Source organism: Perissodus microlepis, chromosome 12 (genome assembly GCF_051167445.1).
Source record: "Perissodus microlepis isolate ML-2025 ecotype Zambia chromosome 12, ASM5116744v1, whole genome shotgun sequence".
NCBI classification, from domain to species: Eukaryota; Metazoa; Chordata; class Actinopteri; order Cichliformes; family Cichlidae; genus Perissodus; species Perissodus microlepis.
The window spans coordinates 958,572-986,115 of record NC_140472.1 but is presented as its reverse complement, the minus strand read 5'-3'; the positions used below and the strand labels follow the sequence as shown (position 1 = coordinate 986,115).

At 42.4% G+C, this 27,544-nt stretch overlaps 2 protein-coding genes across 4 annotated transcripts in view; both read right to left on the bottom strand.

The window, feature by feature from the left end:
* The window catches only part of apba1a (amyloid beta (A4) precursor protein-binding, family A, member 1a), a 50,329-nt gene extending 45,155 nt beyond the window's left edge, over positions 1 to 5,174 (bottom strand). For 2 of the 3 annotated variants that reach the window (XM_084947119.1, XM_084947121.1), the window contains exon 1: positions 5,049 to 5,174. The gene's annotated coding sequence lies outside the window, so the exon portion shown is untranslated. Of the gene's footprint in view, positions 1 to 4,687; positions 5,008 to 5,048 lie in introns of those variants that run through there. The other variant, XM_084947120.1, reaches the window with a different exon arrangement.
* Positions 5,175 to 11,365: 6,191 nt separating this feature from the next.
* Positions 11,366 to 26,566, bottom strand: ptar1 (protein prenyltransferase alpha subunit repeat containing 1). Its single transcript, XM_084946533.1, has 7 exons — positions 26,431 to 26,566; positions 19,953 to 20,122; positions 19,654 to 19,720; positions 17,761 to 17,865; positions 17,072 to 17,315; positions 15,211 to 15,566; positions 11,366 to 14,889 (listed from the first exon to the last, which is right to left on the bottom strand). The coding sequence occupies exons 1-7, from the start codon at positions 26,514 to 26,516 to the stop codon at positions 14,511 to 14,513; spliced, it is 1,407 nt and encodes a 468-aa protein (XP_084802659.1). The 5' UTR covers positions 26,517 to 26,566; the 3' UTR covers positions 11,366 to 14,510.
* Positions 26,567 to 27,544: the final 978 nt, after the last annotated feature.

Here is a 27,544-nt window from a genome sequence, read left to right as displayed (position 1 = left end):
CTAAAGATTCACACTTTTATTAACCCAACACGTGTTAAAACTTCAGTTTTCTCTCTTGAATCTGTACAGATCAATACTCTGTCTGGGTATCTGCTTATCTCTGAAAGAGAAGGATTGAATAGCGCCCCATCTAACAGGTAACGATACCTTACTCTGTTTGGGACTCTTTGCTTTGGCTGTTTCTGCCCAAGTACCTGAAACAGTTTGAAGGAACTAAAAGGAGCTATACTGCAAATATTAGCTGTCAAAATGTTCTCCTGTAACAGTAAGCATGTGTTCTACCAATACCACTTTTCATCCAGGTTAGTGCAGTTCAAAGAGCCTTAAAATCCAATAGAATAAAAACAATCTCTAATTATATAAAATTATAATAATTACATAATATAAATATAATTAAGCCACTTAAACTAAAAAGGTGCGACATGAGTAAAAGCACATTGTATGTCCTACCACAGCTCGGTATCTTTTAAACCTTTATTTCAGGAATATCAGTATGGGCTCAAAATGTGGTCATAAATATTTTGTACTTGTAAAAAAGATTTGTGTGTGTAAAAAAGATTTGTGTGTGTAAAAAGATTTGTGTGTGTAAAAAGATTTGTGTGTGTGTAAAAAAGATTTGTGTGTGTAAAAAGAATTTGTGTGTGTGTAAAAAGAATTTGTGTGTGTGTAAAAAAGATTTGTGTGTGTAAAAAGAATTTGTGTGTGTGTAAAAAGAATTTGTGTGTGTGTAAAAAAGATTTGTGTGTGTAAAAAGAATTTGTGTGTGTGTAAAAAAGATTTGTGTGTGTAAAAAAGATTTGTGTGTGTAAAAAGATTTGTGTGTGTGTAAAAAAGATTTGTGTGTGTAAAAAGAATTTGTGTGTGTGTAAAAAGAATTTGTGTGTGTGTAAAAAAGATTTGTGTGTGGACTTAGCCCAAAAAAACCCTGCAAGTTACAAGAACGAATTTTGACCCTATTTTTCTTCCTTTCATCTGATTGGCCAATGTCATGTCAATCACAAATGTAACAATCCAATCAGAGAACAGATGGGTTTGGCTGTCGGAGGGGCGCTTTTTTGAACTGCAGGTCCTTGAAGGGTGATACAGTTTGAAGCTGGAGGATCTCTATATAAATATCCGATAGCAGCTAGGTCCCCTAACTTTCAGCAGCTGTTGAAAGGATAAAGTTGTGCTATATCAGTGGTTAGAAATACATTATTACTTCAGGATTAGTTTAACACAAAGTCAGGGCTGACCCAGGACCATTGCTGTGAGTCACAGTGCGCAGCATAAAAGTCCTTTCACATCGGACGCAGGATGTGCTGCTAATGCTAACTGCTAACTAAAAGCAAAGGATCCAGAATTTGTTGCGCTGGCTGCTGAGCTCTGTGGGTTTTTGCAGCAGCTCTACCTGCACTAGATGCACCTGCTCCTTGTCGTTTCTATCTCTGACTTTATGTCCTCTACAAGAGTTTCTGTTTTTTTTGCTGGTTCTTCAAATGTTCAATAAAAACATGTATGCTAATTCATAACGAAGAAAGCTTTGTAATGAAGACTGTCATTTCCAAAACACTGCCCGCCCCCACCCCGCGGTCCGCAGCGCTGTTGAAAAGGCTGTGGAAGTCCCTGTATTAAACACGTAGACCTGTGACACAAAAATCACCAAACTCGGACGACCACAGACTGTTTTCCTTCGTGGTGATGAAGGAAAACGCTGGGTTGGCATGTAAAAGGGCATTTATTCCCTTCAAAGACCTGCAGTTCAAAAAAAGCGCCCCTCCGACAGCCAAACCCATCTGTTCTCTGATTGGATTGTTACATTTGTGATTGACATGACATTGACCAATCAGATGAAAGGAAGAAAAATAGGGTCAAAATTCGTACTTGTAACTTGCAGGGTTTTTTTGGGCTAAGTCCACACACAAATCTTTTTTACACATACAAATCTTTTTTACAAGTACAAAATATTTATGACCACATTTTGAGCCCATATATCAGAGCCAAAGTGAGTGAACATCTTTCCTACAAGAATGACGTGGTACGAGGAAGCCCCTCCCCCCTCCCCGCTCCTCGAGCACCACAAGTCTTTTCCTCAGGTAATCTTGTCACGGAGCCCAAAGTATGCTGAAAAGAATCCAACACCAAAAATAGAAAAGTACAAGAAGTTTTGTAGCCACTGGTAGGCCTGTGCGATACGACCACAATCTCATATCCCAATATGACATTTCTAATCCCGATAACGATATAAATCTCAAAATAGTTTATTTTCAGTAAATTCAGTGAATCTCAGGCAACTCGCCTTATGTGAAGTGTTTTCAGCTGGGTGTCGACTGTAAGTGCCATTTACCTCGTGTTTTTATTGGAGGTCATCTGTTTGATGCATATTCAGAAATTTGATGTTAGAGAATAATGTCGATCATTTCTGTTTATTTTGAAAAGTCTCGATGGGATTTTGAGCTTTATTGTGAAAGTTTATGAGGAAAATAAAGAAGCGGACGGTGGAGCCACGCGATGGTTTTACCGTCGTTGTTGGTAACGAAAGTACACGTAAAAACAGACGCTTGTCCCCCCATAGTGTGGTTATTTTAAATATAAGAGAAAGAGAGAACTTTAAGAAATTAATATAGCCACTCTAAATCTTCCCCATGGTAACGAAAACTATTTTAAAGAGTATTTTCCTAAGTTTGAAATTCTAATACTGTGACTACCCTACCTGTCACGTTACCCACTGAGACATAAGCCTGGCCGAACTGAATTTCACATCATTACTTAAAAGTATAAATGAGTAACTTCCACAGTGTACGCACTTACCAGTGTCCATGTAGTCAAAATCCCAATATTTAAAAAAAGGAACGCATGAATAAAACTGTACAGAAACAAAAATACATTTTTAGAGTTTGTAAAGACTTTTCAGTTTCAGAAGCAGCATTCCTGCTCAGGCCATCAAACAGCATCCTTGTTTGAAATCATTAACAATATGATCCACAGCCGGGTGGAAATTTCACCAACACTCCTTCAGTAGCTTTCATATGCACTCCTATCTGGAACAACCCCAGTGCTGCGATCAGCAAGAAACCACTATACTGTTGGAAATGGATTAAAAAAGATCTGGAAATGATTTCTCACGATAATACTGTTGGCATCCCAGCATTGCCCCAGCCCCATACTCGTGGATGGGGGCAGTTCCAGATTCCAGTAATGGGAACCACGCCACTATTTCCATTTTATTTACTATTTATTTCTTCATTTCTTTTCCATCCCCCTCTTGGCTCACCCTTCTGGTAATCCATCTATAAAAACACATATACACAGGACTTAGTGAGATCCGTAGAGGTTTCATTATACATTTGGTCTGCTTGTTATGTTGCTTATGTTAAATATTAGTTTTTAATTTCTTGTCTTCATGAACGCTGAAACGAACACGTATAACTCGGGTGGACAAATACAGACACTGTATGTTTATTTTCTGATTACATTTATGGCAGATCTAATAATCAGCAGTGTGTGTATTTTAAAGATTTACAGTGGCCTCTATGAGCCTTTTCCTCTGTTCTTTAAGGACGATGATCTACATTTTAAAAATGTGTTTTCAAAGATACTTAGATAAAGTATAAAGATAAAGATAAAGAGACCTCTGTTAGCATGTTAAATGCTAAAGTTCACCACAGTACAAAGACTGAACTTGTCTGTCTTATTTGGAACGGTTGCCATGGCAAAGCTTTTCCTCTCTAAGAATGTGGCAGGTTTAGGTGTGCAAAGTTGTATCTGGACAAACCAAAAAACATCTGGAACAATGTTCCTTGGACAGACAAGACTGAGACGTCTGACCACAATGAGACTGCTGCGCTCGGGGAAACCAAACAGCTACAAAAACCTCATAGCAGCTGTCGAGCACGGTGGAGGAGGGGTGATGACTGAATATGATTCACTCAATGAATATCAAAGTATGATCAGATAAGAGCTCGTCTATTCAGCAGCTAAAGCTTGGGCCAAATCGGGTCAAAGACGCTGAACACACCAGCAAAATCTGCAACAGAATATCTGAAAAAGAAAAGAATCAAGTGTTGCAACAGGCCTACGTCCAGATTTCAGATCAATACGATGTGTGCATAAACAAATGACTGCAAAGCTCAACAAACTGAAACAACAGTGTGAAAAAGAGTAAGCTGAAATTCCTCCTCAGCAATGTGAGCGACTGACAAAATGATACAGAAAACACTTCAAACTACAAGCGCCTGTACGCACTGTTAAATGATTAGAAGCATTATTCTCAGCGGTGCACAAAGTCCTGTGGGAACTTTTTTCTTACATAAAGATTTGACACTGTGTCTTATTTGTTATGAGATTTGTGTTTGGGAACATGAGCCACCCGGAGCTGGCCTCAGTTTTCCTCCTCACACGTGGCTCCATGTGTGCGGACTATTGTACTTTAATATTTCCAACATCACTTTATCTTTTTCTAAAACACTACAGTTTCGTGTGTTTGGTAGAAGTCACCTTCAGGAGGAATGAAGAAAAACTACCCAAATTTTCCAATTTCATCCAGGTTTTCTGAATTTTCTACGCAACCAGCAGCTTTCCTGTCAACAACTACATCAGCAAAACATCTGTTTGATTTCAGCTTCTGCTTTTACAAAAGCTCAGCTGAAGTCCTGCTTTGAACGAAGCACGCAATAAGAAACATCGAGAAACCATCTACCCATCGCACCGAGCTGGATGGACTGGTTAGCCCCGCCGTGGCTCTGCACCTGGAGACAACAGGGCCTCTATGTGCCGATTTATTCATGTCCGCTCTGCGTGGGTCCGACACACAGCCTCACAAAGACACTGCCATTTTCCTTCACTCTGAATCCTGGTTTGACGTTTCATCTACGGAGCGCAGTTTTCCGTCGAACCACTCCTCAGTGAACAGACCGCGTAGCGAAGCTCCACAGAACAACAATAACAACAATAATGATGATGATGATGATGATGATGAGAACAACAGCCCAGCCCGGAGACGTTTGCTTTGTCCGCATCTCGCTCGGTGGGTCAGGCCTACAGCGAGCAGCCTGGTACTGAACACGAACCTGCTCACAGGAGTGATGTTGCTAAAGGATGCAGGTCCTCTGCGCTGCGGCCACACCGTCCTCCATCTTCCCTGTAGCGGTGCGCGCGTGTGTGTGCGCGCGCGCGCGTGCTCCGCAGCCGTTCAGCACCTCCTTCCGCTCACCGCCACCGTCACATTACCATAAAGCACAACAAATAACAACGTTTATGCGTTTTTAAAAGAGAACAATGTCCGGGTGAAAAAGATTCATATAGTCACACCGGTCAATATAAAATATATATGAAAAATATATAAATATATACATAATATATTATAATAATACATTTTATATATATATATATATATATATATACACATAATATATATATATATATTATGTATATATATATATAAATAATATTTAATATATTTAATATATATATATAAATATACATAATATATATATAATAATATATATATTATAATAATATTATAATATATAATATTTAACATATATATTTAATCAAAGATGCTGCGCCTCTTTGTCACTCTGCTTTTGTGTGTTCTCTGTGACTCAGCTGTAACACTACAACTGTAAGACCGACAGACTTCGTAACATTGATGTCTGCTTCTTCTTCTTAGGTGCTGATGGGTGTTTATGTTTGCTGATATACTTTGTGACATTTTTGTGAACCTCTACCAACAGACTATAGATGCAAATGAGCTTTGAGCTGTTTGTGAAGCTGTGCATTGTGTGCCCAGGTGAGACAGCAGAGGTGTGGGTGAAGGTAGAGACAGCTTCTGTTTATAAGGAGAGGCGAGCAGGCCTGTCTGTGCCTAATGACGTCCACGATGAGTTCAAAAACAAAAAGACAACAAACTACTTAAATGAAATAAATATTAAATAATGATTTGAACTGACTAACATTTTAGTAACACGTGTGCATGTGCCATATAAACTATATGAATGTATTATTATTGTATCACCTCTCTGCCTTTAGTCCTGTTCATTACTGTTATTAGTTGATATTGTTAGAGAGGTATGATTTGTTTCATGGTGTCTAACAAGCTTCTAACAGCTTGTTGCTGCTCTCAGTGAAAATACTCACACTTTCTTTGTGTATTAAAACATTTTAATGTTAATTTTAATTCATAATAAGTTGTATAAACAAGTATAGCTCATTTCTACATTAGAGCACAAACACGAGTGAAAGATTCATTTCCACACATAAGAAGCTCTTCAGTAACACAATAAAGTGAAATCAAACTATCCAGTTATGAACTGTAGATTAATGTCAGCTAAATCCGTTTGCTCAGGAACAAATGAAACACTAAAATAATTCTCATGTTTAACTTCCACTCATTGATTCTGTGACCATTTTCCAAACAAATTCGCAAATAGGCAATGTCTTAAATTTAAAAAAGGGAATTATCAGAATCAGGATACTTTAATAATCCCTGATGAAATTCTGTGATTATAAAGACAATAGACAACAAAGACAGTAACAGAGAGCAAACAACGCCACCCTCAGGTGTGACGAGCAACGACAACACACAAAATCATGACCTGAGTCAGACCAGCTCTCCACTGTCAATTTCTACCATAATTCTGTTGATTTCTTCTTCTTTCATTTTTCCTGTAAATTGTTGGTTGTTTTAAACATCAGTATCCAGCCTCCATAATCCATTTCTTAGATTGTTATTAATTTGCAACAGTAACAGTAGAGGTGCACGATCACATAAGTCAATACACCCTATTTGGCAGTTGGGTATTCTGGGACAGTCTGTCTTAAATTAGAAACTCAGTCCTGGAATGCAGCACATGTGTGAGTGTAGTCTGGTCCCTAAATCTCTCCTGAGGTTCACTCACTTATTCTGACATGAGTTTCTAATGTAGGAGGGTGAAGGTGCAGTGGTTTGTATCATATCTATCTAATAGACTCCAGTTTGTGCATGTAAATGGAGAGTCCTCTTCACACACTGAGGTTAATTATGGAGTTCCACAGGGTTCAGTGCTAGGACCAATTCTGTTTACATTATACATGCTTCCCTTAGGCAGCATCATTAGAAGACATAGCATACATTTACACTGCTATGCAGATGACACCCAGCTCTATCTGTCCATGAAGCCAGATAACACACACCAATGAGTTAAACTGCAGGAATGTCTTAAAGACATAAAGACCTGGATGGCCGCTAACTTTCTGCTTCTTACTTCAGATCAAACTGAGGTTATTGTACTCGGCCCTTAAAAGCTTAGAAATATGGTATCTAAGCAGATTCTTCCTCTGGATGGCATTACCTTGGCCTCCAGTAACACTGTGAGGAACCTTGGAGTCATTTTGACCAGGACATGTCCTTCAACGCACATATTAAACAAATATGTAAGACTGCTTTCTTCCATTTGTGCAACATCTCTAAAGTTAGAAATATCCTGTCTCAGAGTGACGCTGAAAAACTAGTTCATGCATTTATTACTTCCAGGCTGGACGACTGTAATTCATTATTATCAGGAAGTCCTAAAAACTCCCTGAAAAGCCTTCAGCTAATCCAAAATGCTGCAGCAAGAGTCCTGACAGGGACTAGAAAGAGAGAGCAGATTTCTCCTGTTTTGGCTTCCCTTCATTGGCTTCCTGTTAAATCCAGAATTCAAAATCCTGCTCCTCACATACAAGGTCTTAAATAATCAGCCCCATCTTATCTTAATGACCTTGTAGTACCATATCACCCTATCAGAGCACTTCGCTCTCGCTCTGCAGGCCTACTTGTTGTTCCTCGAGTATTTAAAAGTAGAATGGGAGGCAGAGCCTTCAGTTTTCAGGCCCCTCTTCTGTGGAACCAGCTTCCAGTTTGGATTCAGGAGACAGACACTATCTCTACTTTCAAGATTAGGCTTCAAACTTTCCTTTTTGCTAAAGCATATAGTTAGGGCTGGACCAGGTGACCCTGAATCCTCCCTTAGTTATGCTGCAATAGACGTAGGCTGCCGGGGGATTCCCATGATGCATTGAGTTTTTCCTTTCCAGTCACCTTTCTCACTCACTATGTGTTAACAGACCTCTCTGCACTGAATCATACCTGTTATTAACCTCTGTCTCTCTTCCACAGCATGTCTTCATCCTGTCTTCCTTCTCTCACCCCAACCAATCACAGCAGATGGCCCCGCCCCTCCCTGAGCCTGGTTCTGCCGGAGGTTTCTTCCTGTTAAAAGGGAGTTTTTCCTTCCCACTGTTGCCAAAGTGCTTGCTCATAGGGGGTCATATGATTGTTGGGTTTCTCTCTGTATCTATGAAGCGCCTTGAGGCGACTTTTGTTGTGATTTGGTGCTATATAAATAAAATTGAATTGAATTGAACTGAATTGAAGGGACTGCTGTGAAGGAGTCTAATCTGGGATTAAGCCGTATGTTCCAGTCTCCTCCACAAACGACAATACCTCTTGAACCAACCAGCAAATCAAAAATATTTCTGTAAAAATGGAAATCATTACCTGCTGAGGCACATGCAGTCAAGAAGCTCATTTCCACTCCCTCAGTTTTCCCAGAAACTAGAACATACCATCCATCCTCATCTTTAGTTTCTGCAAATGGTTCAAATGGGACTTTATAGAAAATCAGGATGGCTACTCCTCATCTATGACCAGATTTGGAGACTTTAGGCTTACTTCTTACTTCTGCTAATTGAGGTCAGGATCCCATTTACAGTTAGAGATATTACTTTGATATTATTTACACTTTGTACAGTTGTAATGAAATAAATGGAGCTCCAAGAAGCAAAAATATAGTTTTTATTGAAATAACAAGAATTACAAAATACATTCTTGTGTTCAGGGCAAAACACCAAACTGTGGAACATACATTGAGATTTTTAGATTTCACAATTATCTGAGAGATAAAATGCATCTGAAATATTATGTTGTTACAAACTTGGTCACTGCACACGCGATGCGTACGATGTTATCAGGTGTGGTAAACTCCATTGTTTAGTTGTAGGGACTGGCTCCTGTAGCACAGTGATGCCAGTTTTGAGTGTTCTCAGGTTCCACTATCCAAGCTGCTTCCTGAATGTTGAATCTGCTGGTACCACATCACCAGCTAGGAGTTTGTGATGTGACAGTCTGTGGTCCTGTCCTGTCACAATGACTGAAATACATTTGGGAAAGTTCACACAGGCAGTGAAGTCTGTATGTGTTCCCGCTCAGGCTAAATCAATCCAAGTGTGATGAATACGTGTGAGACTTTTAAAGCATGCACCCCAAACACGAAACCAAGGAACTGCACGGTTGCTTTGAACCTGAGTAGTATGCAGGTGAGCTGCTGAAAGGCTGAGATTGAATATCCTCCAGGTGTGTCTTGATAAACATGAATACTGTTAGTAATATGTTGTATTCGGGTAAACCAGTGAAGCATTTATCTGCATCGTGTATGAAGCAGGAACATCTGCTGTTCATATCGAGATGGTAAATCAAACCTCTCCGTCCTGAGATTTTGGCATTCTCTGATTGGTTGATGTCATTTACAGTCATATCGGATTGAGTTGATACACTTTGAGAGTATCTCGAAGGAGAATCAGACACAGAGGGCACAGCGAGGTGGTCTTCTTCCTGTTGAATCTCCTGAACTAATGCTGTGTTGTCTTGCTGTCCAGATAAGCCAACAATTCAATTCAATTCAATTCAATTTTATTTATATAGCGCCAAATCACAACAAAAGTCGCCTCAAGGCGCTTCATAGATACAGAGAAAAACCCAACAATCACATGACCCCCTATGAGCAAGCACTTTGGCGACAGTGGGAAGGAAAAACTCCCTTTTAACAGGAAGAAACCTCCGGCAGAACCAGGCTCAGGGAGGGGCGGGGCCATCTGCGGCGACCGGTTGGGGTGAGAGAAGGAAGACAGGATAAAGACATGCTGTGGAAGAGAGACAGAGGTTAATAACAGATATGATTCAATGCAGAGAGGTCTGTTAACACATAGTGAGTGAGAAAGGTGACTGGAAAGGAAAAACTCAATGCATCATGGGAATCCCCCGGCAGCCTACGTCTATTGCAGCATAACTAAGGGAGGATTCAGGGTCACCTGGTCCAGCCGCGTGAGCTGCTCCTTGCTCATCATTACGTTCTTTTTTCTTCCAGGTCTGTTTTGTGCCCGCCTCTTCTGGGGTGACGTGTTTGAAAACATTAGTCACACAGTCAGGTGAAAGGAGGACACACAGGAAGGCATGATGAAGTAAAACAATGTGTTCAAGGAGAAAAACAGTTTGACCAATGTGATGAACATTTTCAAACTGTAATCCCTTTCAGTAGATGCTGCACGCCATGCGTTAGATCCACCAACAACAAATGATTCAACCTACAGTGTCAAAGTCTCCTCACGTAGCTACAGTTCTGTTCCAAGGACTGAGACGTTGTCAGCTATAAAGAGCGTCCGAGCCGTAGTTCTCTGAAGCTCTTTCAAACTTTCCACTCGTTTTCAGTCCAACACTTGTATCTTTCAGGACTTTATTACTGACAGACTGTAAACTAATTGCTTTAAGAAAATAAGAGGTGGGAGGCTGCAACCAGCAACATTGTTATGACCCCAAGTGGTTATCACGTCCAATATGGCGGACAGCTCTTGAACGACACGTGCATGACGTCATGTGTAAAACCTCTATAGCAACCACGGCAGTTTGCCTTGAAACGAACTGTAATCATCGCATTTCAACTTCCTTCTCAAAAAAGAACGGATCGAAACATTTGGACTTTTTTCTCAGAATGACCTGATCTGTACATTTGTATTTATTACTTATTAGCATCTAAACACACGTACGTCTTCACTTGGTCCAGTTTACTGGTGAATTCCTCACTGTCACTTTGAAACTGTTGTGGCTTTGGAAAGTAAAGCTTGACCTCTCAGCTCCTGCTCTCTGGGGCAAGTTTCTGTGGCTGCAGCGGTCACGAGGACCCGGCGCGCCTGTTTCACAGCAAGTCAGTCAGTAGAATCAAACTTGAAATCAGCCTCATGAGAACTACTAATAATGTCAGAAAGCATTTTTGGGAGAAATCTGAGAGGAGATCTTATTTTAGTTTGACCCCACTCACATCTGTTAACATGGAGCAGGAGGTCATGACCTGCAGACAGCAGGCGACAGAGACGGCGTTGTTTCCTACACTCACTGCTCCAGTCTAAACATCCTTGGGCAGGATACTAATGAAATCAAAATGAAATCAAGGATGTAAATATTTTATTTTATACATAATGAACATAAAATAATGGACCCCCCTCCCCCACACCGTTTCCTCTATATGCTAATTACCCGAGATTATCTGAGATACATGCAGATAAATATGTGCAGTAATTACAACAGATCAGAGCGTTCAGTGGACATGAAGAGATGAGCTTTATTATCTTGTTTAGCAGATGACAGAAGCACTGGAAGATAATATACTTTCACTCCTGAAATAAATAGTAATTAAGATCACAAGGATTATTCATTAGGGAATATCACAACAAAGTAAAAGGAGCAGGTTGAACCTCTAAAACAAACATTTCTGCATAGATAGTCTTGGATCAAAGCTCGTGTCAGCAGTTCAGCGCACAGCCTGATATGATATCACCACCTATCATCCTCCTTAACACACGACAGAGTGCGTGACAGAGGAAAAAGCTTTGAGATAATTAATGATGTGATTATGTACAGTGTTTAGAGGTGATCGCACACGCACACGCACACACACACACACACACACACCTGACCTTTAAAAAAGTAACAATGTGTCCAAGGGCAGAGTTATGAAACATCAGCTGTGTAAATTGAAGCTATTTGGCCTCCGTGTGTTGACACAAAAGTTTATGGTTGCTACGGTGACCATAAGCTATGACAATACTGGATAGACAAGAAAAATAAGATTGTCGATCAAACTGCAACGTTTACAAAAGGAAAACAGAAATCAGGTTTGACAGATACACGTTGAGGATTAGTCCCTTCACAATAAAAGACGAGGCATAGTAGCATAAATAAACTCCCAGGAGCTGCTGAAGTAGTGTTACTGACTCTTCCTTTAAACAGATGTGTTGTGTTACTTCCTTCTATGTAGCAGAGCTCTATCAGTCAGTGCAAGCAGCTGTTTTCTAAAGCGTTGCAAACATGAGCGTGTACGCCAGAAGTTTCCGGCTGTTTGCGAGCTGTGGTTCTGACAATGATTACGTGTTAGAGTAACAGTAACTCTTCTTATACATTAAAAAGACATAAAAACAGACAAAAGAAGAAGAAGAAGAAGAATGTGTTATACTTGGTCAACGTGTCAGTGAAAAGTGACGAGCCTTTAACTCGCTGTCACCAGGTAGATGTTAAAAAAGCAAACGTAGCTGCTGGTCAAGCTCACACTGACACTACAAATCAGGCAGCTTCTGTAAATGCATCAGATGTAAATGTCACTCTCATCATTTCTGCTTCACACAAACCTGTATTTTCATAAATAACATAAAAGAAATAAAGTTCAGCCCGAGGAGAAACGACATCGACGGAGAGGAAGGTACCGATGACAAACCTGAACATCTGTAGCAGTCGTGTGTGTTTATATGGTCATTTAGCTTTTTGATTTCATTCATGTTAAAAGTTTTAATGCTATCAAACAAAAACAATCACATACACTGTGTAATTCTGTGAAACCTGGCCTCCTGCAGGTGTGAGTACGTGTGAGACTGTACCTGTTCACTTCCTTCAGTCAGAAAACTTTCAGGAAATGCCTTTAAAAAGTCTTTAGGACAAGTTAAAGTTCATCGGAACTTTAAAACTGTTTCAAATGAGGCACTGATGCGAAAATAACAACGGGGAAAAAATAGTTAATACCAATATTTTGGTCTAGATCAGGGAGTCAAACTGAAACGAGCTGAGAGCCGCTGCTGGCGCTGTCGTCTCATTGGAGGACACGTTAGTGTTCAGCTAGAACAAAACAAACAAATATTTCCTAAAATGTTTCGCTTGTTATTTTTCAATTTCAAATCTTGTATAAGACAAAACTGCAAACTTAGCTGAAGCCTTTCAAACAAACACACTGGTCCTCTGTGTGCGCACACGTTGTGTTTGTATAGAGCAGAATAAATAAGTGCACACAGTGTGCGACTGTCACTGACAGCCTCAGCAGGTTTGTGCTCTCTGCTCATGTCGTCTTCATATTCAGTCATGTTGTGCTTTTGATTTTAAACTGCGTCATGCTTCTTCTCAGTATACGGGCCGCTGCGACCCCGGACCGCGAGTTTGAGCCCCCTGGTGTAGACCGATTACCCTCGCTAAACAAAACTACACCAATCATTTTAAAAGTGCTGTTTAATTTTCACTTGTTGCAGTTTCTAGCTGTAACAAATCAAACTGTTGTAACAGCAGCAGCAGGGAGCACCGGTGAATGTTCTGCTACAGATCGACAAACGTCCAAAGTCAAACATCAGGACCAATAAATGTTCATTGCTGCTCAGGTTGGAGGAGAGTTTGTGATGACCTCTGAACACAAATCAAACTTCTCTATAACCGACTGGCTTTTTGGTTTCCTGTTACTCTAACTTTGCATCAGCTACAAAGAGAGCTGCTGACTATAACCAGTGAAGTTAAAGGGTAGAAAATCAACCGAGAGCAGTAACATGTTTAACACGTGTTACCACCTTCAGAATGGAAATCCAGAGTCAGGAGCTGTGCTTTAACCTGCTGTTACAGCTGACGCTCAGGTCAGTATTACCCGACGACTGAGGGAAGTCTAATATAAAGTAGAGCTAAGACAGAAAAGTGATGCAGTGATAATCCGATACAAGAAGAGTTTCTACAAGTCGTTAACCTGCAGCAGGCCAAAGCAAACCTGAAGGTTCTGCAGCTTCATACCTGCTCAAGTCACTGCTTACTGTTTGCTTCACATATGTCTCTGTTTATGTGTCTATTAAAGACCATTTCACCAGACTTCATGCTTATACAGGCTGAAAGCCAGAGTCCAGTTCAGCGCCAGGACACTTCAATATGCCGTAAAGTATTTTTGGACTTTAGTTGAGTCCAATGATGCCACAAACTCGTGCCTACACAGAACCTTACACGTGTATAAAGTGGTTACGCTGTGTAAGTGTAAGTGACTGATTCCAATCAGAAAAGATTTATGTTTGTTTGTTTAATATATATAGAAGCAGGAAAAGAAGATATGCACATGAAACCTCACACACATACAAACAACTAGAAATCTGAGGTACCTGAGGTATTGAAACACCTGAAGATAACAGTGAGCCCACAGGTGGTGTGAGGGCTGATTTCCATTCTGAAGGGATACTGGCTCAGAGGATCCAGATCCAGATGTTTCTGAGAAGGAACATCCAGTCCTCTCCTATTAATTGTTAGGAAACAGATTCCAAGTCAGCTGCTCAATGACCGCTTTTCTAAACTCATCACTGGCTTTGAAGTACTGGTTATTTAAGTCTGCACTATGTGTAGGCAAGCTGATCCTAACTCTTTGTCTGTAGGCAGAAGAAGGAGGTCAGCATCTCTCTCAGGACTGCAGCCCAATGACGGTATCCAACCACTTCCTGTAGGCCAGGGCAAAGTGTCTCTGCTCGGTGTTACAGCAGCCGCCCAAAACACTGCTTACAAAGCTGAGTTCAGTAGGCAGGGTGGGGGGGCAAGGCAGCAGGACGCCTCTCTTCAGTCTCTTACTATTGTGAGGGTCTGGCAGCCCATCTACTTCCATAGGTTCACTAGCGTGCTTCTGTCCGTTCACACCGTGGCCCTGACCTGCACAGCTCTGAGAGCTGATCTCTGGCACTCCTGGGTCTGGATCCGTCACATGGTTTAACTTGCAGTCGGATCCTCTGCTGTAGGAATGCTGATGCTCCCTCACCCACTGGTCCCACAAGTAAAAGACATGCCGCCTGAGAGACACGGGGGGGTATATCAATATCATTATTACAAACGCTGAACATGTCTGTGCACAAAGTATTTTTATGGGCTCAGGGATAAACAGCCCCAGAATGTGAAAATGTTTTAATGCAAAAGAAATATTTAAATGATTTATCAGGACAATTCATTGTTTTACTTGTTTCTCACAAATGATGTTTGCAATCAGCGACAGGGCAAAACCTGCCACAGACTGTGCAGCAGGAACAGACAACACATTCGTTTTACCCGACTTCCTTGTTTAAATATGACGTCTGTGTCCATTCTGCAGTCACTGTGAACCAACAGTCTCTCACCTGTGACTCCAGAGTGTTTCATGTCCAGGGAAGGACTGGATCAGATCTGAGCAAAGGTCCATCTCCTGGTGGAAGAGTTGAAGGACTGTAGTGAAGTCAGCGTGGCTGTCTTCCTCGCCGCCCGCCTCTTGTCCTGAAGGCTCTCCGTTACTGTGAGAGCGGCTGTGTGGGCGGCTGCCCTCTGGGACTGTGCTGCACCCACGCTGGGGTGAACAGCTGGTGGAGGTGCGAGCTGGCCTCTTGCAGATTTCAGCTATTAGCTCCTTAAGGAGGAACTGGCGGTAGTGGAAGCCACTGTGGTCAGAGACATGCATGGACACCCAGAGGCGCATAGAGGACAGCTCATCGTGGAACACCTGCCAGAATCACGACGACAAAGGTACGTGTGAAGGAGTAGAAGCAACAAACCAGCTGAGAGATTCTCACTTCATTTATTAGCTAATCAATAAAGTTGAACGTGGGGGGCCTTGAATGGTCGTTCAACAGCTCGCAGAAAGAACAAGACAATAAGAAAATTAATCCATAAATGCAACTTTTCAAGAAATATGTCTCTATAAGCACACCTGCATGTGGTCGGGTCTGTCATTCCCCAATTCTGGGTGTCGGCACCGCTGCCAACGACGCACGACAGACCCGACTAGGGCTGTTCGATATAACGACATCGGATGACGATATAAAAACGTCTCTCGTTTCATTTTACGCTGTCGTTTGTTTCGTGGTGTCGCAAAATAAACTGTTTACAGCAATATTTTTCATGGTTCTGATGGTCACTGTAGTGGCTACATTCATTTATTAAAGTTCTCTCTTTCTCTTATATTTAATATAACCACACTACGGACGGACAAGCACCTGTTTTTATGCGTTGTCGTTAGCAACAACGACGGCAACAGCATTGCGTGTCCGCTTGTTTATGTTCCACATAAACCTTTCACAATAAAGCTCAAGATCCTGTTGAGACTTTTCAAAATAAACTGGATCACGTGAAAGAGCAGATTATTTACGGATGAGAATTAAAAAAGAGCCGCCAGGTGCTAAAAAATAAACCTTAGACTCAAACGTTAGAACAGGCTTTCCCCCGCAGCACGCCGTGTAATAAATACTCACAAAGAAAACGGCGGCTGTTACAACTTATGTCTAAAATGTATCGTTTCATGCATCGGTTAAAACACTCGACTCCAGCTACATGACGCGCAGCTGGAAACACTTCACGCAAGTCGAGCTGCCCGAGATTCACAGAACTTACAGAAAATGTTACATTTTTGTGATTTATATCGTTAACAGGACGATAGATGTCTTATATCGAGAGATGAGATTTTGGTCATATCGCCCTAGACCCGACCACATGTTCACACTTTCCAGTCCACTTCTTTATTGCGGCTGTCGACGTACACACGCCGCTGCAGCTTTTCAGTGGGTGTGCATATTATTAACGTAACTGCTGCAAAAAGACTTATGTTATGTTAAATATTCGTTCCGCATGACTTTTCTCCCAGGTAACGTGCGCCCCACCAGTGGGGTGCACCACACTTTGAGAAGCGCTGGTTTAAAGACAGAAACCTCCCTTACTCATGTAGTTACACAGAGTTCCTCTGTAGTGACTGTGCCAGCTGATTTCAACCATAAGTGCTATATGACATCCAGCTGGGATCATTTTGATTCATTTAAATTTCTTAGCGAGTGTTTATTTAGTTGCATCACATTATTTTTGGTTTGCACAGCTTATGGACAGCAGCTCCACTTTTATACCACCAGGCATCAGTAATATAACTACATTAAATAAAAAGAGAGAACATGTGTGATGAGGGAAGAAAATAATAATCTAATTACTGCTGAAAAGCTAAATGAGTAACTGAAATGCTACCTTGACATTGCCCCTGGCCATGTGCTGCAGCACCCAGATGCGGTGTGACCAGGCATTGTAGTTGCTGGGATAGCGGCCGGCTGCGTCAGAGCACACCTTCATCTCTTGGCGGAGCGTCCTGGCCAAGCGGTCACTGAGCTGCTCGTTTCTCTCAGCGTCAGCCTGCACTGCTTCAGCCTGCTGCTGATTCTTATTGTGGTCCAAAGTAGAGACCTGATTCAGGACCTGCTGCAGCACCCAGCGTCTGCAGGAAGACATCAGCCGCTGGGTTACAAAGCTTCACTCACTCTGTACACAGTTACTGCTTTTACAGGAAGAACAGCATCCCACATGAGCCTCGGTGCTCGTTATAAGCCTTAGAACATCGTTGTTGTTTTTCAGTGGGATTTAAACACCTTTCTCCACCTAGGAATGATCTCAGGAAATCTATCACCAGTCATTTACATCGACAAGGTCTGAATGTAGCTGCCCTCAGCTCCCTGTTCAGCCTACAGTGTTTAGCACAAACAGTGCTACTGTTAGAAAACTGTTCAAAATATGTTAGAAAAAAATCAAAGAAAATAAAGTGCAGTCTAAGAATCCATACATGCTGATCAGAGCAGCCTCAGGAGTTTGAATAGCTCCCCACACAAAGAAAGCAGCTCGGAACATCTGAGTGTTTACAGCAGGAGAAGCGTAAGCGGCTTTACCGATGTATCCAGGTCTCTGGGCTCTTGGGAAATTTGGTCAAAGCCAGCTTGCCCAGGTAGAGGTCCTTCTCTGGGTTAAGGACTCCACACTGCAGTAACTCCTTCCTGCAATAACAAGAAAGCACGATGACAGTAAATACATCACTATAAAGACTCACTATCACCCACAGATTCAGTTAGAGCACCTGCATGCTGTGATCTCTTATCAAAGATGGTTTCTGACACTCTGCAGAGCAACGTCCACATTTTGTCTCCATCATTTCTTTTATCTTTTAGTTCGTTTCGAGGGGACGACTCTGATCGTGCTTTAATTCTGACTCTTCTAAAAAGCAGGATGTGCTTAAGTAAGACCATCCGTGATATCCCATAATGGACATAATCTAATGCCTGTGAATAAATATAAAAATGGTAACTGTTGCAACAGACTTTGATGAGCTGCAAACAGGAAAATGATTTTTGTTCACGTTTGGTCTAAATGAGTTGAACAAACTACAAATGTGTCTCTGTTACAAACAGATGGTCACACGGTCGGTGTTGATCTGAAAGTCTGACACATGAAACTCTGTGGAGTTTGTTTCTATCCTGGAAAACTAAAGAGATGACAGGAAACAGGAGAGCGCAGAGTGAAGACATGCAGCAGTTTCAAACCCAGGCACCAGGTTAGCAGGCCTAACCTGGTGAGTTACACTGCAGCCCGTTTAACCAGTATACTGATAATGGTCACATAGTAACTGGACTGGTAGTCTAGAGCCTTTCTACTCAGATGAGCACTCAGAGCACTTTGTACTGCGAGTCACACTGACCCATTACACAAAGATGCACACACACCACTCATCTATTCTTAACTTCTTTATGAAAGCCACAGTCCACCCATACACATATCCAAATATGCTCCATCCATGTACTCCAATGGATGCGTCGGTGGGTTGGGCATCTGGCCCAGGGTTACCTCAGAATGCTGACTGGACGAGTCAGGAACCAATCTGCTGACCTTCTGATTCGTCGACACACCACAGCCGCCCCAATCAAACACAAATTTATCACAGTTGAACTGTTAAAAGCATTAGCTTTGTTATGTGTGCTGACAGATCCTTACATCCTGACACTATTCATTATTAGTATTAGTGGTATGGACACAGTGGGACAGCACAGCAGTCAGGAGGATGCCAAACTGCCAGGATTGTCTAAACCAGCGGTCCCCAACCCCCGGGCCTCGGACCGGTACCGGTCTGTTAGTCGTTTGGTACCGGGCCGCGAGAGTTGAGGCTCAGGTGTGAAATGTATAGTTTTCAGGGTTTTTATCGGTTTTCAGCGTTATTTTGTTATCGTTTTTATCGTTAACTCGGTTTTCCTGGGTCTTTTCACGTGTGTTATGAATAAATCTTCTTTTTTTCGGTACCGGTACTAGTTTTATTTTGTTGTATTTATCCGCGACACCTTAAAGGCCGGTCCGTGAAAATATTGTCGGGCATAAACCGGTCCGTGGCGCAAAAAAGGTTGGAGACCGCTGGTCTAAGGAAAGAAAGTGACTGGACTCTCTAAACAAAGAAGCTTCTTCAGTTCTAAAGCCAAGCGGTGGAGAGTCCCAGTATTTAATCCCTAGTGGGAATTGTTCCTTTTGAGGGTCGTTGGAACACTATTGATGACGTGCCTCGGTGTGAAAGAAGGTGTGCGTCATTATCACTGCCTCACCCCAATATGTGACCCACTGAGATCACCTGACAGACGACGTGAGTGGGGTCTGGTTTCACCTGAGACCTCTGCTGTTAGCTAATGTTGCCTGACATCAAGAAAACCTTCCTGTGTGACAGGCAGGGAAAAACACGCTGGAAAAGATGAAAGGAAAGCATCGCTCTCACTATAACCACATTTATCAGAACATTTATCCTGTACCTGACATTCCACGCAGTGGTGAAGTCTGGGTTCAGCAGCAGCAGAGTGCAGGTGATATCCACTAAAGCTGGGACAGAAGGAAACACAGGATGTTGCTTCACTTTGATGTTCACTTGTGGAAAAAACAGGAGCATAAAACACGTTTAAAACTAAGCAGGATGAAACAAGGAGGTCATTAACTGACCACGACTGGAAGCTCAAACCTTTATCAACTTTAAAATAAACACATTAAATAAACAAAACAAATGTTACAGACTACTTTTACTCGACCTCTGGGATTGCTTTTGTTATCGAGCTACCTTCTCTGTCCAGCCAGTGCTTGCGTTGGCGGTACAGCAGCAGCTTGTTGTGGACGTACGGCAGCAGGAATTTAACACACCAGCTTTCCACACCAAGCTTGTTCTCCACCAGCACTATGGGACTGCGGTTGTAGCGAGCCTCTGGACACGGGATCACACCGATCTCATCACTGAGGGAGCAGAGAGTGACAATGAGGGTGAACAAGGGAAAAACATTACAGTAACCAACCAGTCGAAAATTAGGAAAGACCACAATTAGATTACCACAATATCAACCAGTGTAAGTGGACCAGGTAGCAGTACCCAAAGTAATGAGTAAACAAAAAAAGCACCTTTAATGAACTTAATCTGCTGAAATTTGACTTTTCAAAAATGTAGAAAAAACAAAGTTGGAGCTGAAGCTCATCAAACTGAAGCAGTGCTGAAATAAACGCAGTACGACAGAAACATGGCAACCTGCCACACAGGGTCACGTTGCAGTACATCAGCTGAAGCTTCGACAGCCCACTCACATCTCCCAGCTTACATGTGACGTATGCATATGATGATACTATGACATGTGGTTAGTGCTGTGAGATCTACAGAGCTGTCACCGTGCAGTGGCTTGTTTGGGATCCATCTCTATTATAACAAACAATAACATACTGCTGGGACAACATAGCAATCAATACATCACAGATACCTGACACAAGGTCAAGTTCAGGTAAGTTATTAGATGATTAATGATGTAATGATTGATCCTGTACACATCTGCAGCCGTTTAGAGTCGTCCATTTAAAACACTGGATAGTTCACTTTGTCATTTCCAAGAAATTATCTCGTGTTTTCTTTCAAGTTGCTTGTTTCTGATCTTGGTCCCAATGTACACTTTGGGGGGTGTTAAACATACTATGTCACCACACTGCCGGTCATGCCTCTCCAGTGTCCTTTGCTCAAAGTTTCCTCATCAAATGAGTTTGTGCATCATTAAACGAACATCGACAACAAGCAAAACAAACACCGACGTTCATGCTGAGCTGAAGTGTCTCCACAGATACAAACTACAGTTCACGTTCACCATCCCAGTCTGAATTTTAACACTGTTATGTAGTATTACTAAGTCCTCGCTCCACCTTCCAGAATTATTTTTATTTCTGGAAGCATGAAACCAGAGTGGCTCGCAGGTTTCAAAGCTGGGCAGAAAATAAAGGGTGTGATTTCAGAAGCACCCATATTTGAATTTCTGTGGTTCATCAATCATATGCAAGACTTTTGGATGGGACATTAACTGTTCAAGATTTTTTTTCTTTTTAGAATCAGTAATGCAAAAATCCATTTAGTTCAACGTGTGTCGTTTCATAGTTTTGATGTTTTCAGCGTTTCACCACAATGCAGAAAAAAATCTAAATAGAAAAACATAGAAATGCTCTGCTTGGGTGGGGGAGGAGTTCAGAGAGGCCACGGAAAAAGACTTTCGGACTGCCTCGAAGAGATTCTGGCAAACCAGCAGGCGACTCAGGAGGGGAGAGTGGTGCTCTACCTGCACTGTGTATAGTGCGGGTGGAGCGCTGCTGACTTTGACTGAGAACACTGTCAGGTGGTGGAAGGAATACTTCGAGGACCTCCTTAATCCCACTGTCTTTCATGACGAAAACAAAGTCTGGGGACAAAAGGGACGACTCGTCTATCCCCGGGGGCGAGGTCACTGAGGCAGTTAAACAACTCCTTGGTGGCAGAGCTCCTCAGGTGGATAAGCGTCGCCCTGAGTTCCTGAAGGTTCTGGATATTGTAGGGCTGTCTTGGTGGACAGGATTTCTAGGCGTGGTGGAAGGCTTTCACTTGGGTGGTCTCAGGATCTCATCTCTGCTTTTTGTGGATGAGGTGGTTCTGTTGGCTTCATCGGGTGGTGGCCTCCAGCTCACACTGCCGAGTGTGAAGTTGCAGGAATGAGAATCAGCACCTCCAATCAGAGGCCATGGTCCTCAGCCAGAAAAGGGTGGAGCGCCCACTCCAGGTCAGGGAGGAGTTCCTCTGAGTTTTGTTCACGAGTGACGGGAGAAGGGAGACCGTCAGACGGATTGGTGCAGCGGCCGCAGTGATGTGGACGCTGCACCGGTCCGTCGTCGTGAAGAGAGAGCTGAGTGTAAAAGAGAAGCTCCCAATTTACCGGTCGATCCACATGCCTACCCTCACCTATGGTCACGAGCTGTGGGTAGTGACGGAAAGAATGAGATCGCGAATACAAGCGGCGGAAATGAGCTTCCTCCAAAGGGTGGCTGGCCTCTCCCTTAGAGATAGGGTGAGAAGTTTGGACATCCGGGAGGGGCTCAGAGTAGAGCCGCTGCTGCTCCTTCACACCAAAAGGAGCCAGTTGAAGTGGTTTGGGCATCTGACAAGGATGCACCCTGAGGGAGGTGTTCTGGGCATGTCCCACCGGGAGGAGGCCCCGGGGCAGACCCAGGACATGCTGGAGAGATTATATCTCTTGGCTGGCCTTGGAACGCCTTGGTGTTCCCCTGAACAAGCTGGAGGAGGTGGCTGGGGAGAGGGAGGTCTGGGCTTCTGTGCTTAGGCTGCTGCGACCCGGCCCCGGATAAAGCGCAAGAAGATGGATGGATGGACAAAACAAAGAGCACGTGAAGAAGATATTCTCCATTTATTTGGATGGAAAATATATATAAGTACAAAAGTTACACAAAAGTAAAAACAGTAATGTCTTGATGCACATGCAATCATCCAGGTAAATCAATCTCCAAAAGTTGATTCTGTTCATCTGGACGTAGCGTTTTGTGGGAGAAACGTTTCATCATCATCCAGGTGACGTCTTCAGTCTCAGCTGACTGCAGGTTTCAATCTTATAAACAGGACATTTGCATAATGACTGAAACCAGCCCACTGAAGGAACAATGGGCTGGGAGGGCAGTTCCTTAATCTTAATTATGCAAATTCTCATGACCATTGATCAACAACCACTGATCAAAGACCACTGAGTCCCATTCACAGAGAGTTGGGGAATGGCTGCAATCACAGCATGTAAGATGGTGACAGATGTACCCTTAGGCCCCCTCCTCGATTCCTCAGCATAACCATGTATAATATCAACAACACTTCGTGGCTCAAGAGTTGGGAGTTCGCCTTGTAATCGGAAGGTTGCTGGTTCGAGCCCCGGCTTGGACAGTCTCGGTCGTTGTGTCCTTGGGCAAGACACTTCACCCGTTGCCTGCTGGTGGTGGTCAGAGGGCCCGGTGGCGCCAGTGTCCGGCAGCCTCGCCTCTGTCAGTGCGCCCCAGGGTGGCTGTGGCTACAATGTAGCCAGTGTCACCCACACACACAGTGTGTGAATGTGTGGATGTGTAAAGCGCTATACAAATACAGGCCATTTACCAAGAAGAGGTTATACACACACAATATGGTATACTATATATATTATACTATTATACTATAATAATATTATGTTGAAGCACAGAACGTTTTACTCCTGCCTACGATAGCTCCGACAATCCATCAAGCAGTGCGGCTTCGTAGCTTAGCAAACTCGTACAAACAGATTTTCGAGCGCCGTGTACAAAAAATCGTTTCGAGGTCAGTAAACACAACCAGAGTTCATACATAAGGCTCACGGGATTATAAGGGGCTCTGTCGACTTTCAGAAAAATCAAAGGATTGATTCAAGTGTGCCGTATTTTCCAAACAACACGGTAATAACGATGGCCCGCTAGCATGCGCTACCAAAAATAGTGCTTTGTTGTGTATCTGACGGACGAAAGCTAAACCAGTTCCACCACTGAAGCTGCAGCATTTTTACAAACCAGTTCTGGTTCATTCAACGATCCGCTTCCGCTCTTCTCATTCTGCGTCGCCGCCATATGTGTATGGAAACAAAGGCACTGCGCATGCGCGTTTTACCCATGTTCTATCACGATATTTTCTTATCGTTGCCCAACATTATACCGGTATCACTGTGAACAGTATGATATGGCCCAGCCCAACTGCTCACTACGTACGACTCTGGATACTGTAGCTCCTGTGAAAACTAAGGTCTCTAATCAGAAGTACCTGACTCCGTGGTATAATTCTCAAACACGTACCCTAAAGCAGATGACTCGTAATCTGGAGAGGAAATGGCGTGTCACAAATTTAGAGGATCATCATTTAGCCTGGAGAAATAGTTTGCTGCTTTATAAGAAAGCCCTCCGCAAAGCCAGAACATCTTACTATTCATCACTGATTGAAGAAAATAAGAACAACCCCAGGTTTCTCTTCAGCTCTGTAGCCAGGCTGACAAACAGTCAGAGCTCTGTTGAGCCAACCATCCCTTTAACGTTAACTAGTAATGACTATTTAAATATGTTTTCTCTAATGGGCAAAAAGTCCTTCTCTCATCCCGACTGTTTGCGGCAGATGGCCCCGCCCCTCCCTGAGCCTGGTTCTGTCAGAGGTTTCTTCCTATTAAAAGGATGTTTTTCCTTACAACTGTTACATTTTTATTTTGAATGAATTACAAATAAAAGTTAAGAAAACATGTGTTACTGCTGTCATCCATTCTGCCACTAACACCCAGAAAACTTAAAAGTAGGGACGGGTATCGAAACCCGATTCTTGTTGAGAACCGGTTCCCACTGTCTCAGTTCCTTGGAATTGTTTTCCATTTTTGCAAACGATTCCCTTATCGATTCCAGTCGCCCCGAATGACGTCACCACGTTGCGGAGCGTCATTTACCTGGCAGGAAACACGGCACGTAAGCGGCTCAAACGCTCAAAAGTTTGGTCATACTTTATGAGAACGGATGACAACAGGGCAACTTGCAATACTTGCAAAGCAGATATTTCATTTAAGGGAGGAAACACTACGAATATGCAAAAGCATTTGCTCACAAAACACGCGATGACCTTAAATGAATGTCGTGTTTTTAATTCGCTCCGGACTCGTGAATCTCAGCCCAGCAGCAGCGGTAACGTTTGCACGTCCTCTCCCGTTAACGCGGCAGGTAAATAATCAACAACAGTGCATATTATGTTAGCGCGATCTGCCTTATTACAAAACCTGCCATTACTGTGCATTTAGTGACCATGATGAGACAGACAGAGTCTGGCTCAGATGCTGGCAGTTCTCGCTGCAGTCTACCGGTAGCGTCTCCTTTCAGGCCAGGATAGACGAACGTCACCGAGCAGTGACTCAGTTTGTGGTCAAAGGCTTGCACCTATTTGCCACAGCAGATGATTTTCAGTAAGTGAATGTGTTTAATTGTAGGCAGGGACATTACTGGATATTCTTGTGTAATTGCTACAGAATAATTTATCTTATACTTTGTTATTGCTACAGAAGAATATTTATTTTACATTTACAATTGTTTTTCCCGGGGACCCTGTGACACCCCATTGAAGAGCCGTAGGCTGGATCTCTTAAGATCTCACTGTTGGGTTTGTAAGGCCATGTTACTGCTAAATTTCTATCTTGTTCAAAGAGAAGATATAAAACAAAGTTCTAAGCTAATCGACCTTAGTGTTCTCCTTTTTTAAAAGAATCGATAAAGAATCGAATCATGAAACAGAATCGAAAATGGAATCGGAATCGTGAAAATCTTATCAATACCCATCCCTACTTAAAAGTGAACCAAACACATCCAAACTGGGGGGTTCTTCTTCCCCCAAAGCAGCTGAAAATCTGTGGTTATCACACTAAACTAGAAGCTACAATGCTTCATCGAGTACATTTTAAAAATCCTTGTCTCAAATTCTGTACTTTGATATCTTATTTAAGCCACATGTCATTTTACACACATTTTCGCAGCATCTCAAAAAGCGACACTTGTTCCTGTTGTCACCATTAAAACCTTTACTGGGAAGAATCAGTGCGAGTCCTTTTAAAACACAGCAAATTCTAAACCAGTGAGTAGTTTTGAAAACCCTAATTTTTTCCTGTTTGGAATATTGATTAGTGCTCATTAATAAGAGAAAAGTATCAGATTACTCGATTAATCGACAGAATAGTCATCAGAATATTTGATTGCCAAAGTAACTGATAGCTGCAGCCTTAAAATTCTTAACATACTATCACACAGGATTGACCTAACGTCACGTGCTTCTCATAGCATGCAAATATTCGGTACCATCATAAACACAACTGTTAAGCATCCCAGTTCAGTCACCGGCGAAATAAATAATAACACCATTAATGAAACAACATGATCGGGATGTCGCATTTTCAAAGCTGCATAGCTCAGCTCGCTAAAGTCGTGAAATATCCCGCTGATGCATGTTTTAAGTTATTTAACTGTAAGTAAACAGTAATCCCCACGACATCGTGTCTCACATACTGAACAGAACAAACAAAACTAAGTGTCTAAAATGTGAACTTCATCTAGACAGTTCCGATTCCAGGTAATAGTCCACGCCCATAATTTAAACCCTGAATCAGCCGTGGCCTAGCCTTGGACCCGCTGGGTGTGAAACAGGCCTCCGGGCCCAGCGCAGTTTGTTCGCAGCCGGCTGTACTCACATGCTGGGGTTCTTCTTGAATGCATTCGCGATGTCTTTGACAACTCTCTGGACCAAGACGTCTACCTCCTCCTCCGACTCCGCCATTTTTAGAGCACCGTCTTCTTCTGCTGCTTCTTCTTCTTCCTCGTTGTTTTTATTGGCGGTTAGCAAACAACGAATTGGTGCATTACCGCCACCAACTGGTGTGGAGTGTTGACCGTCATATATTTTAGTGAATCTGCAAGTATTGTGAAATCAGTCGCTGATTCCAAACCTGTTCTCGTATTAACTCTTGTGCCCCTCCGATCATTTCAACACGATTTTTTATTGTCCATTAATGCTGTAATTACTGTTCTATTGTGATCATTATTCGTACACCACGATGAGATGTTTCCATTTCCATTCAAATAGAAATGAAGTTCATTGGTTCAGATGAAAGCCTTTTGCATGGGTTGATGCTGTCCTTTCTATTCCAAACTTGGACTAATCTATATTCTAACTGTTACACATCCTCCTCCCTGAACCTCACCTCTGTCTCTGCATACACTGCTATATCCTCTGACTACAAAAAGTTGGTTTGAGACAAGTTTCCTGAATACAGATCATTTCTGGTTTCATGAATCCTTTAAATTCTTGTTCATTTGCTATTAAACGTCGAGTTTTCTTATGATCCTCGCTCCTGATGTCCTGGCTCCCTCCAGTCCTTTGTTAATATGTTTACACCAAAGATCTTCTCTGTTCCTTTGATTATCATTTTGATTTGATCTGTTTTGTACTTTACTCGAGCTGCACAGTTAATGACAACTAACAACAACATCTTCTCAACTGTAACTGTAGATTCCGTTTTCCCACTCTGTGCCCAGGGTCAGGTTGAATTTGGTTGAACACTCGTCTCTCTCCCTCTCTGCGCTTGCACTCCCCTCACAGCATCAGCAGAATGAGGCCATTCTAGTCCAGCCACGAACCAGTTTATGCCAAACTGCCCTCCCAGAGCACCGACTCCTTTTTCTTGGTCATTTTTCTTGGCGGTTGGTAAATATCAAAAAAGGTGCATTACTGCCACCCACTGGTTCGACTATTGAATAAACTCTCGTTCACAAAGACAAACAAATAAACAAAAAACAAAACAAATA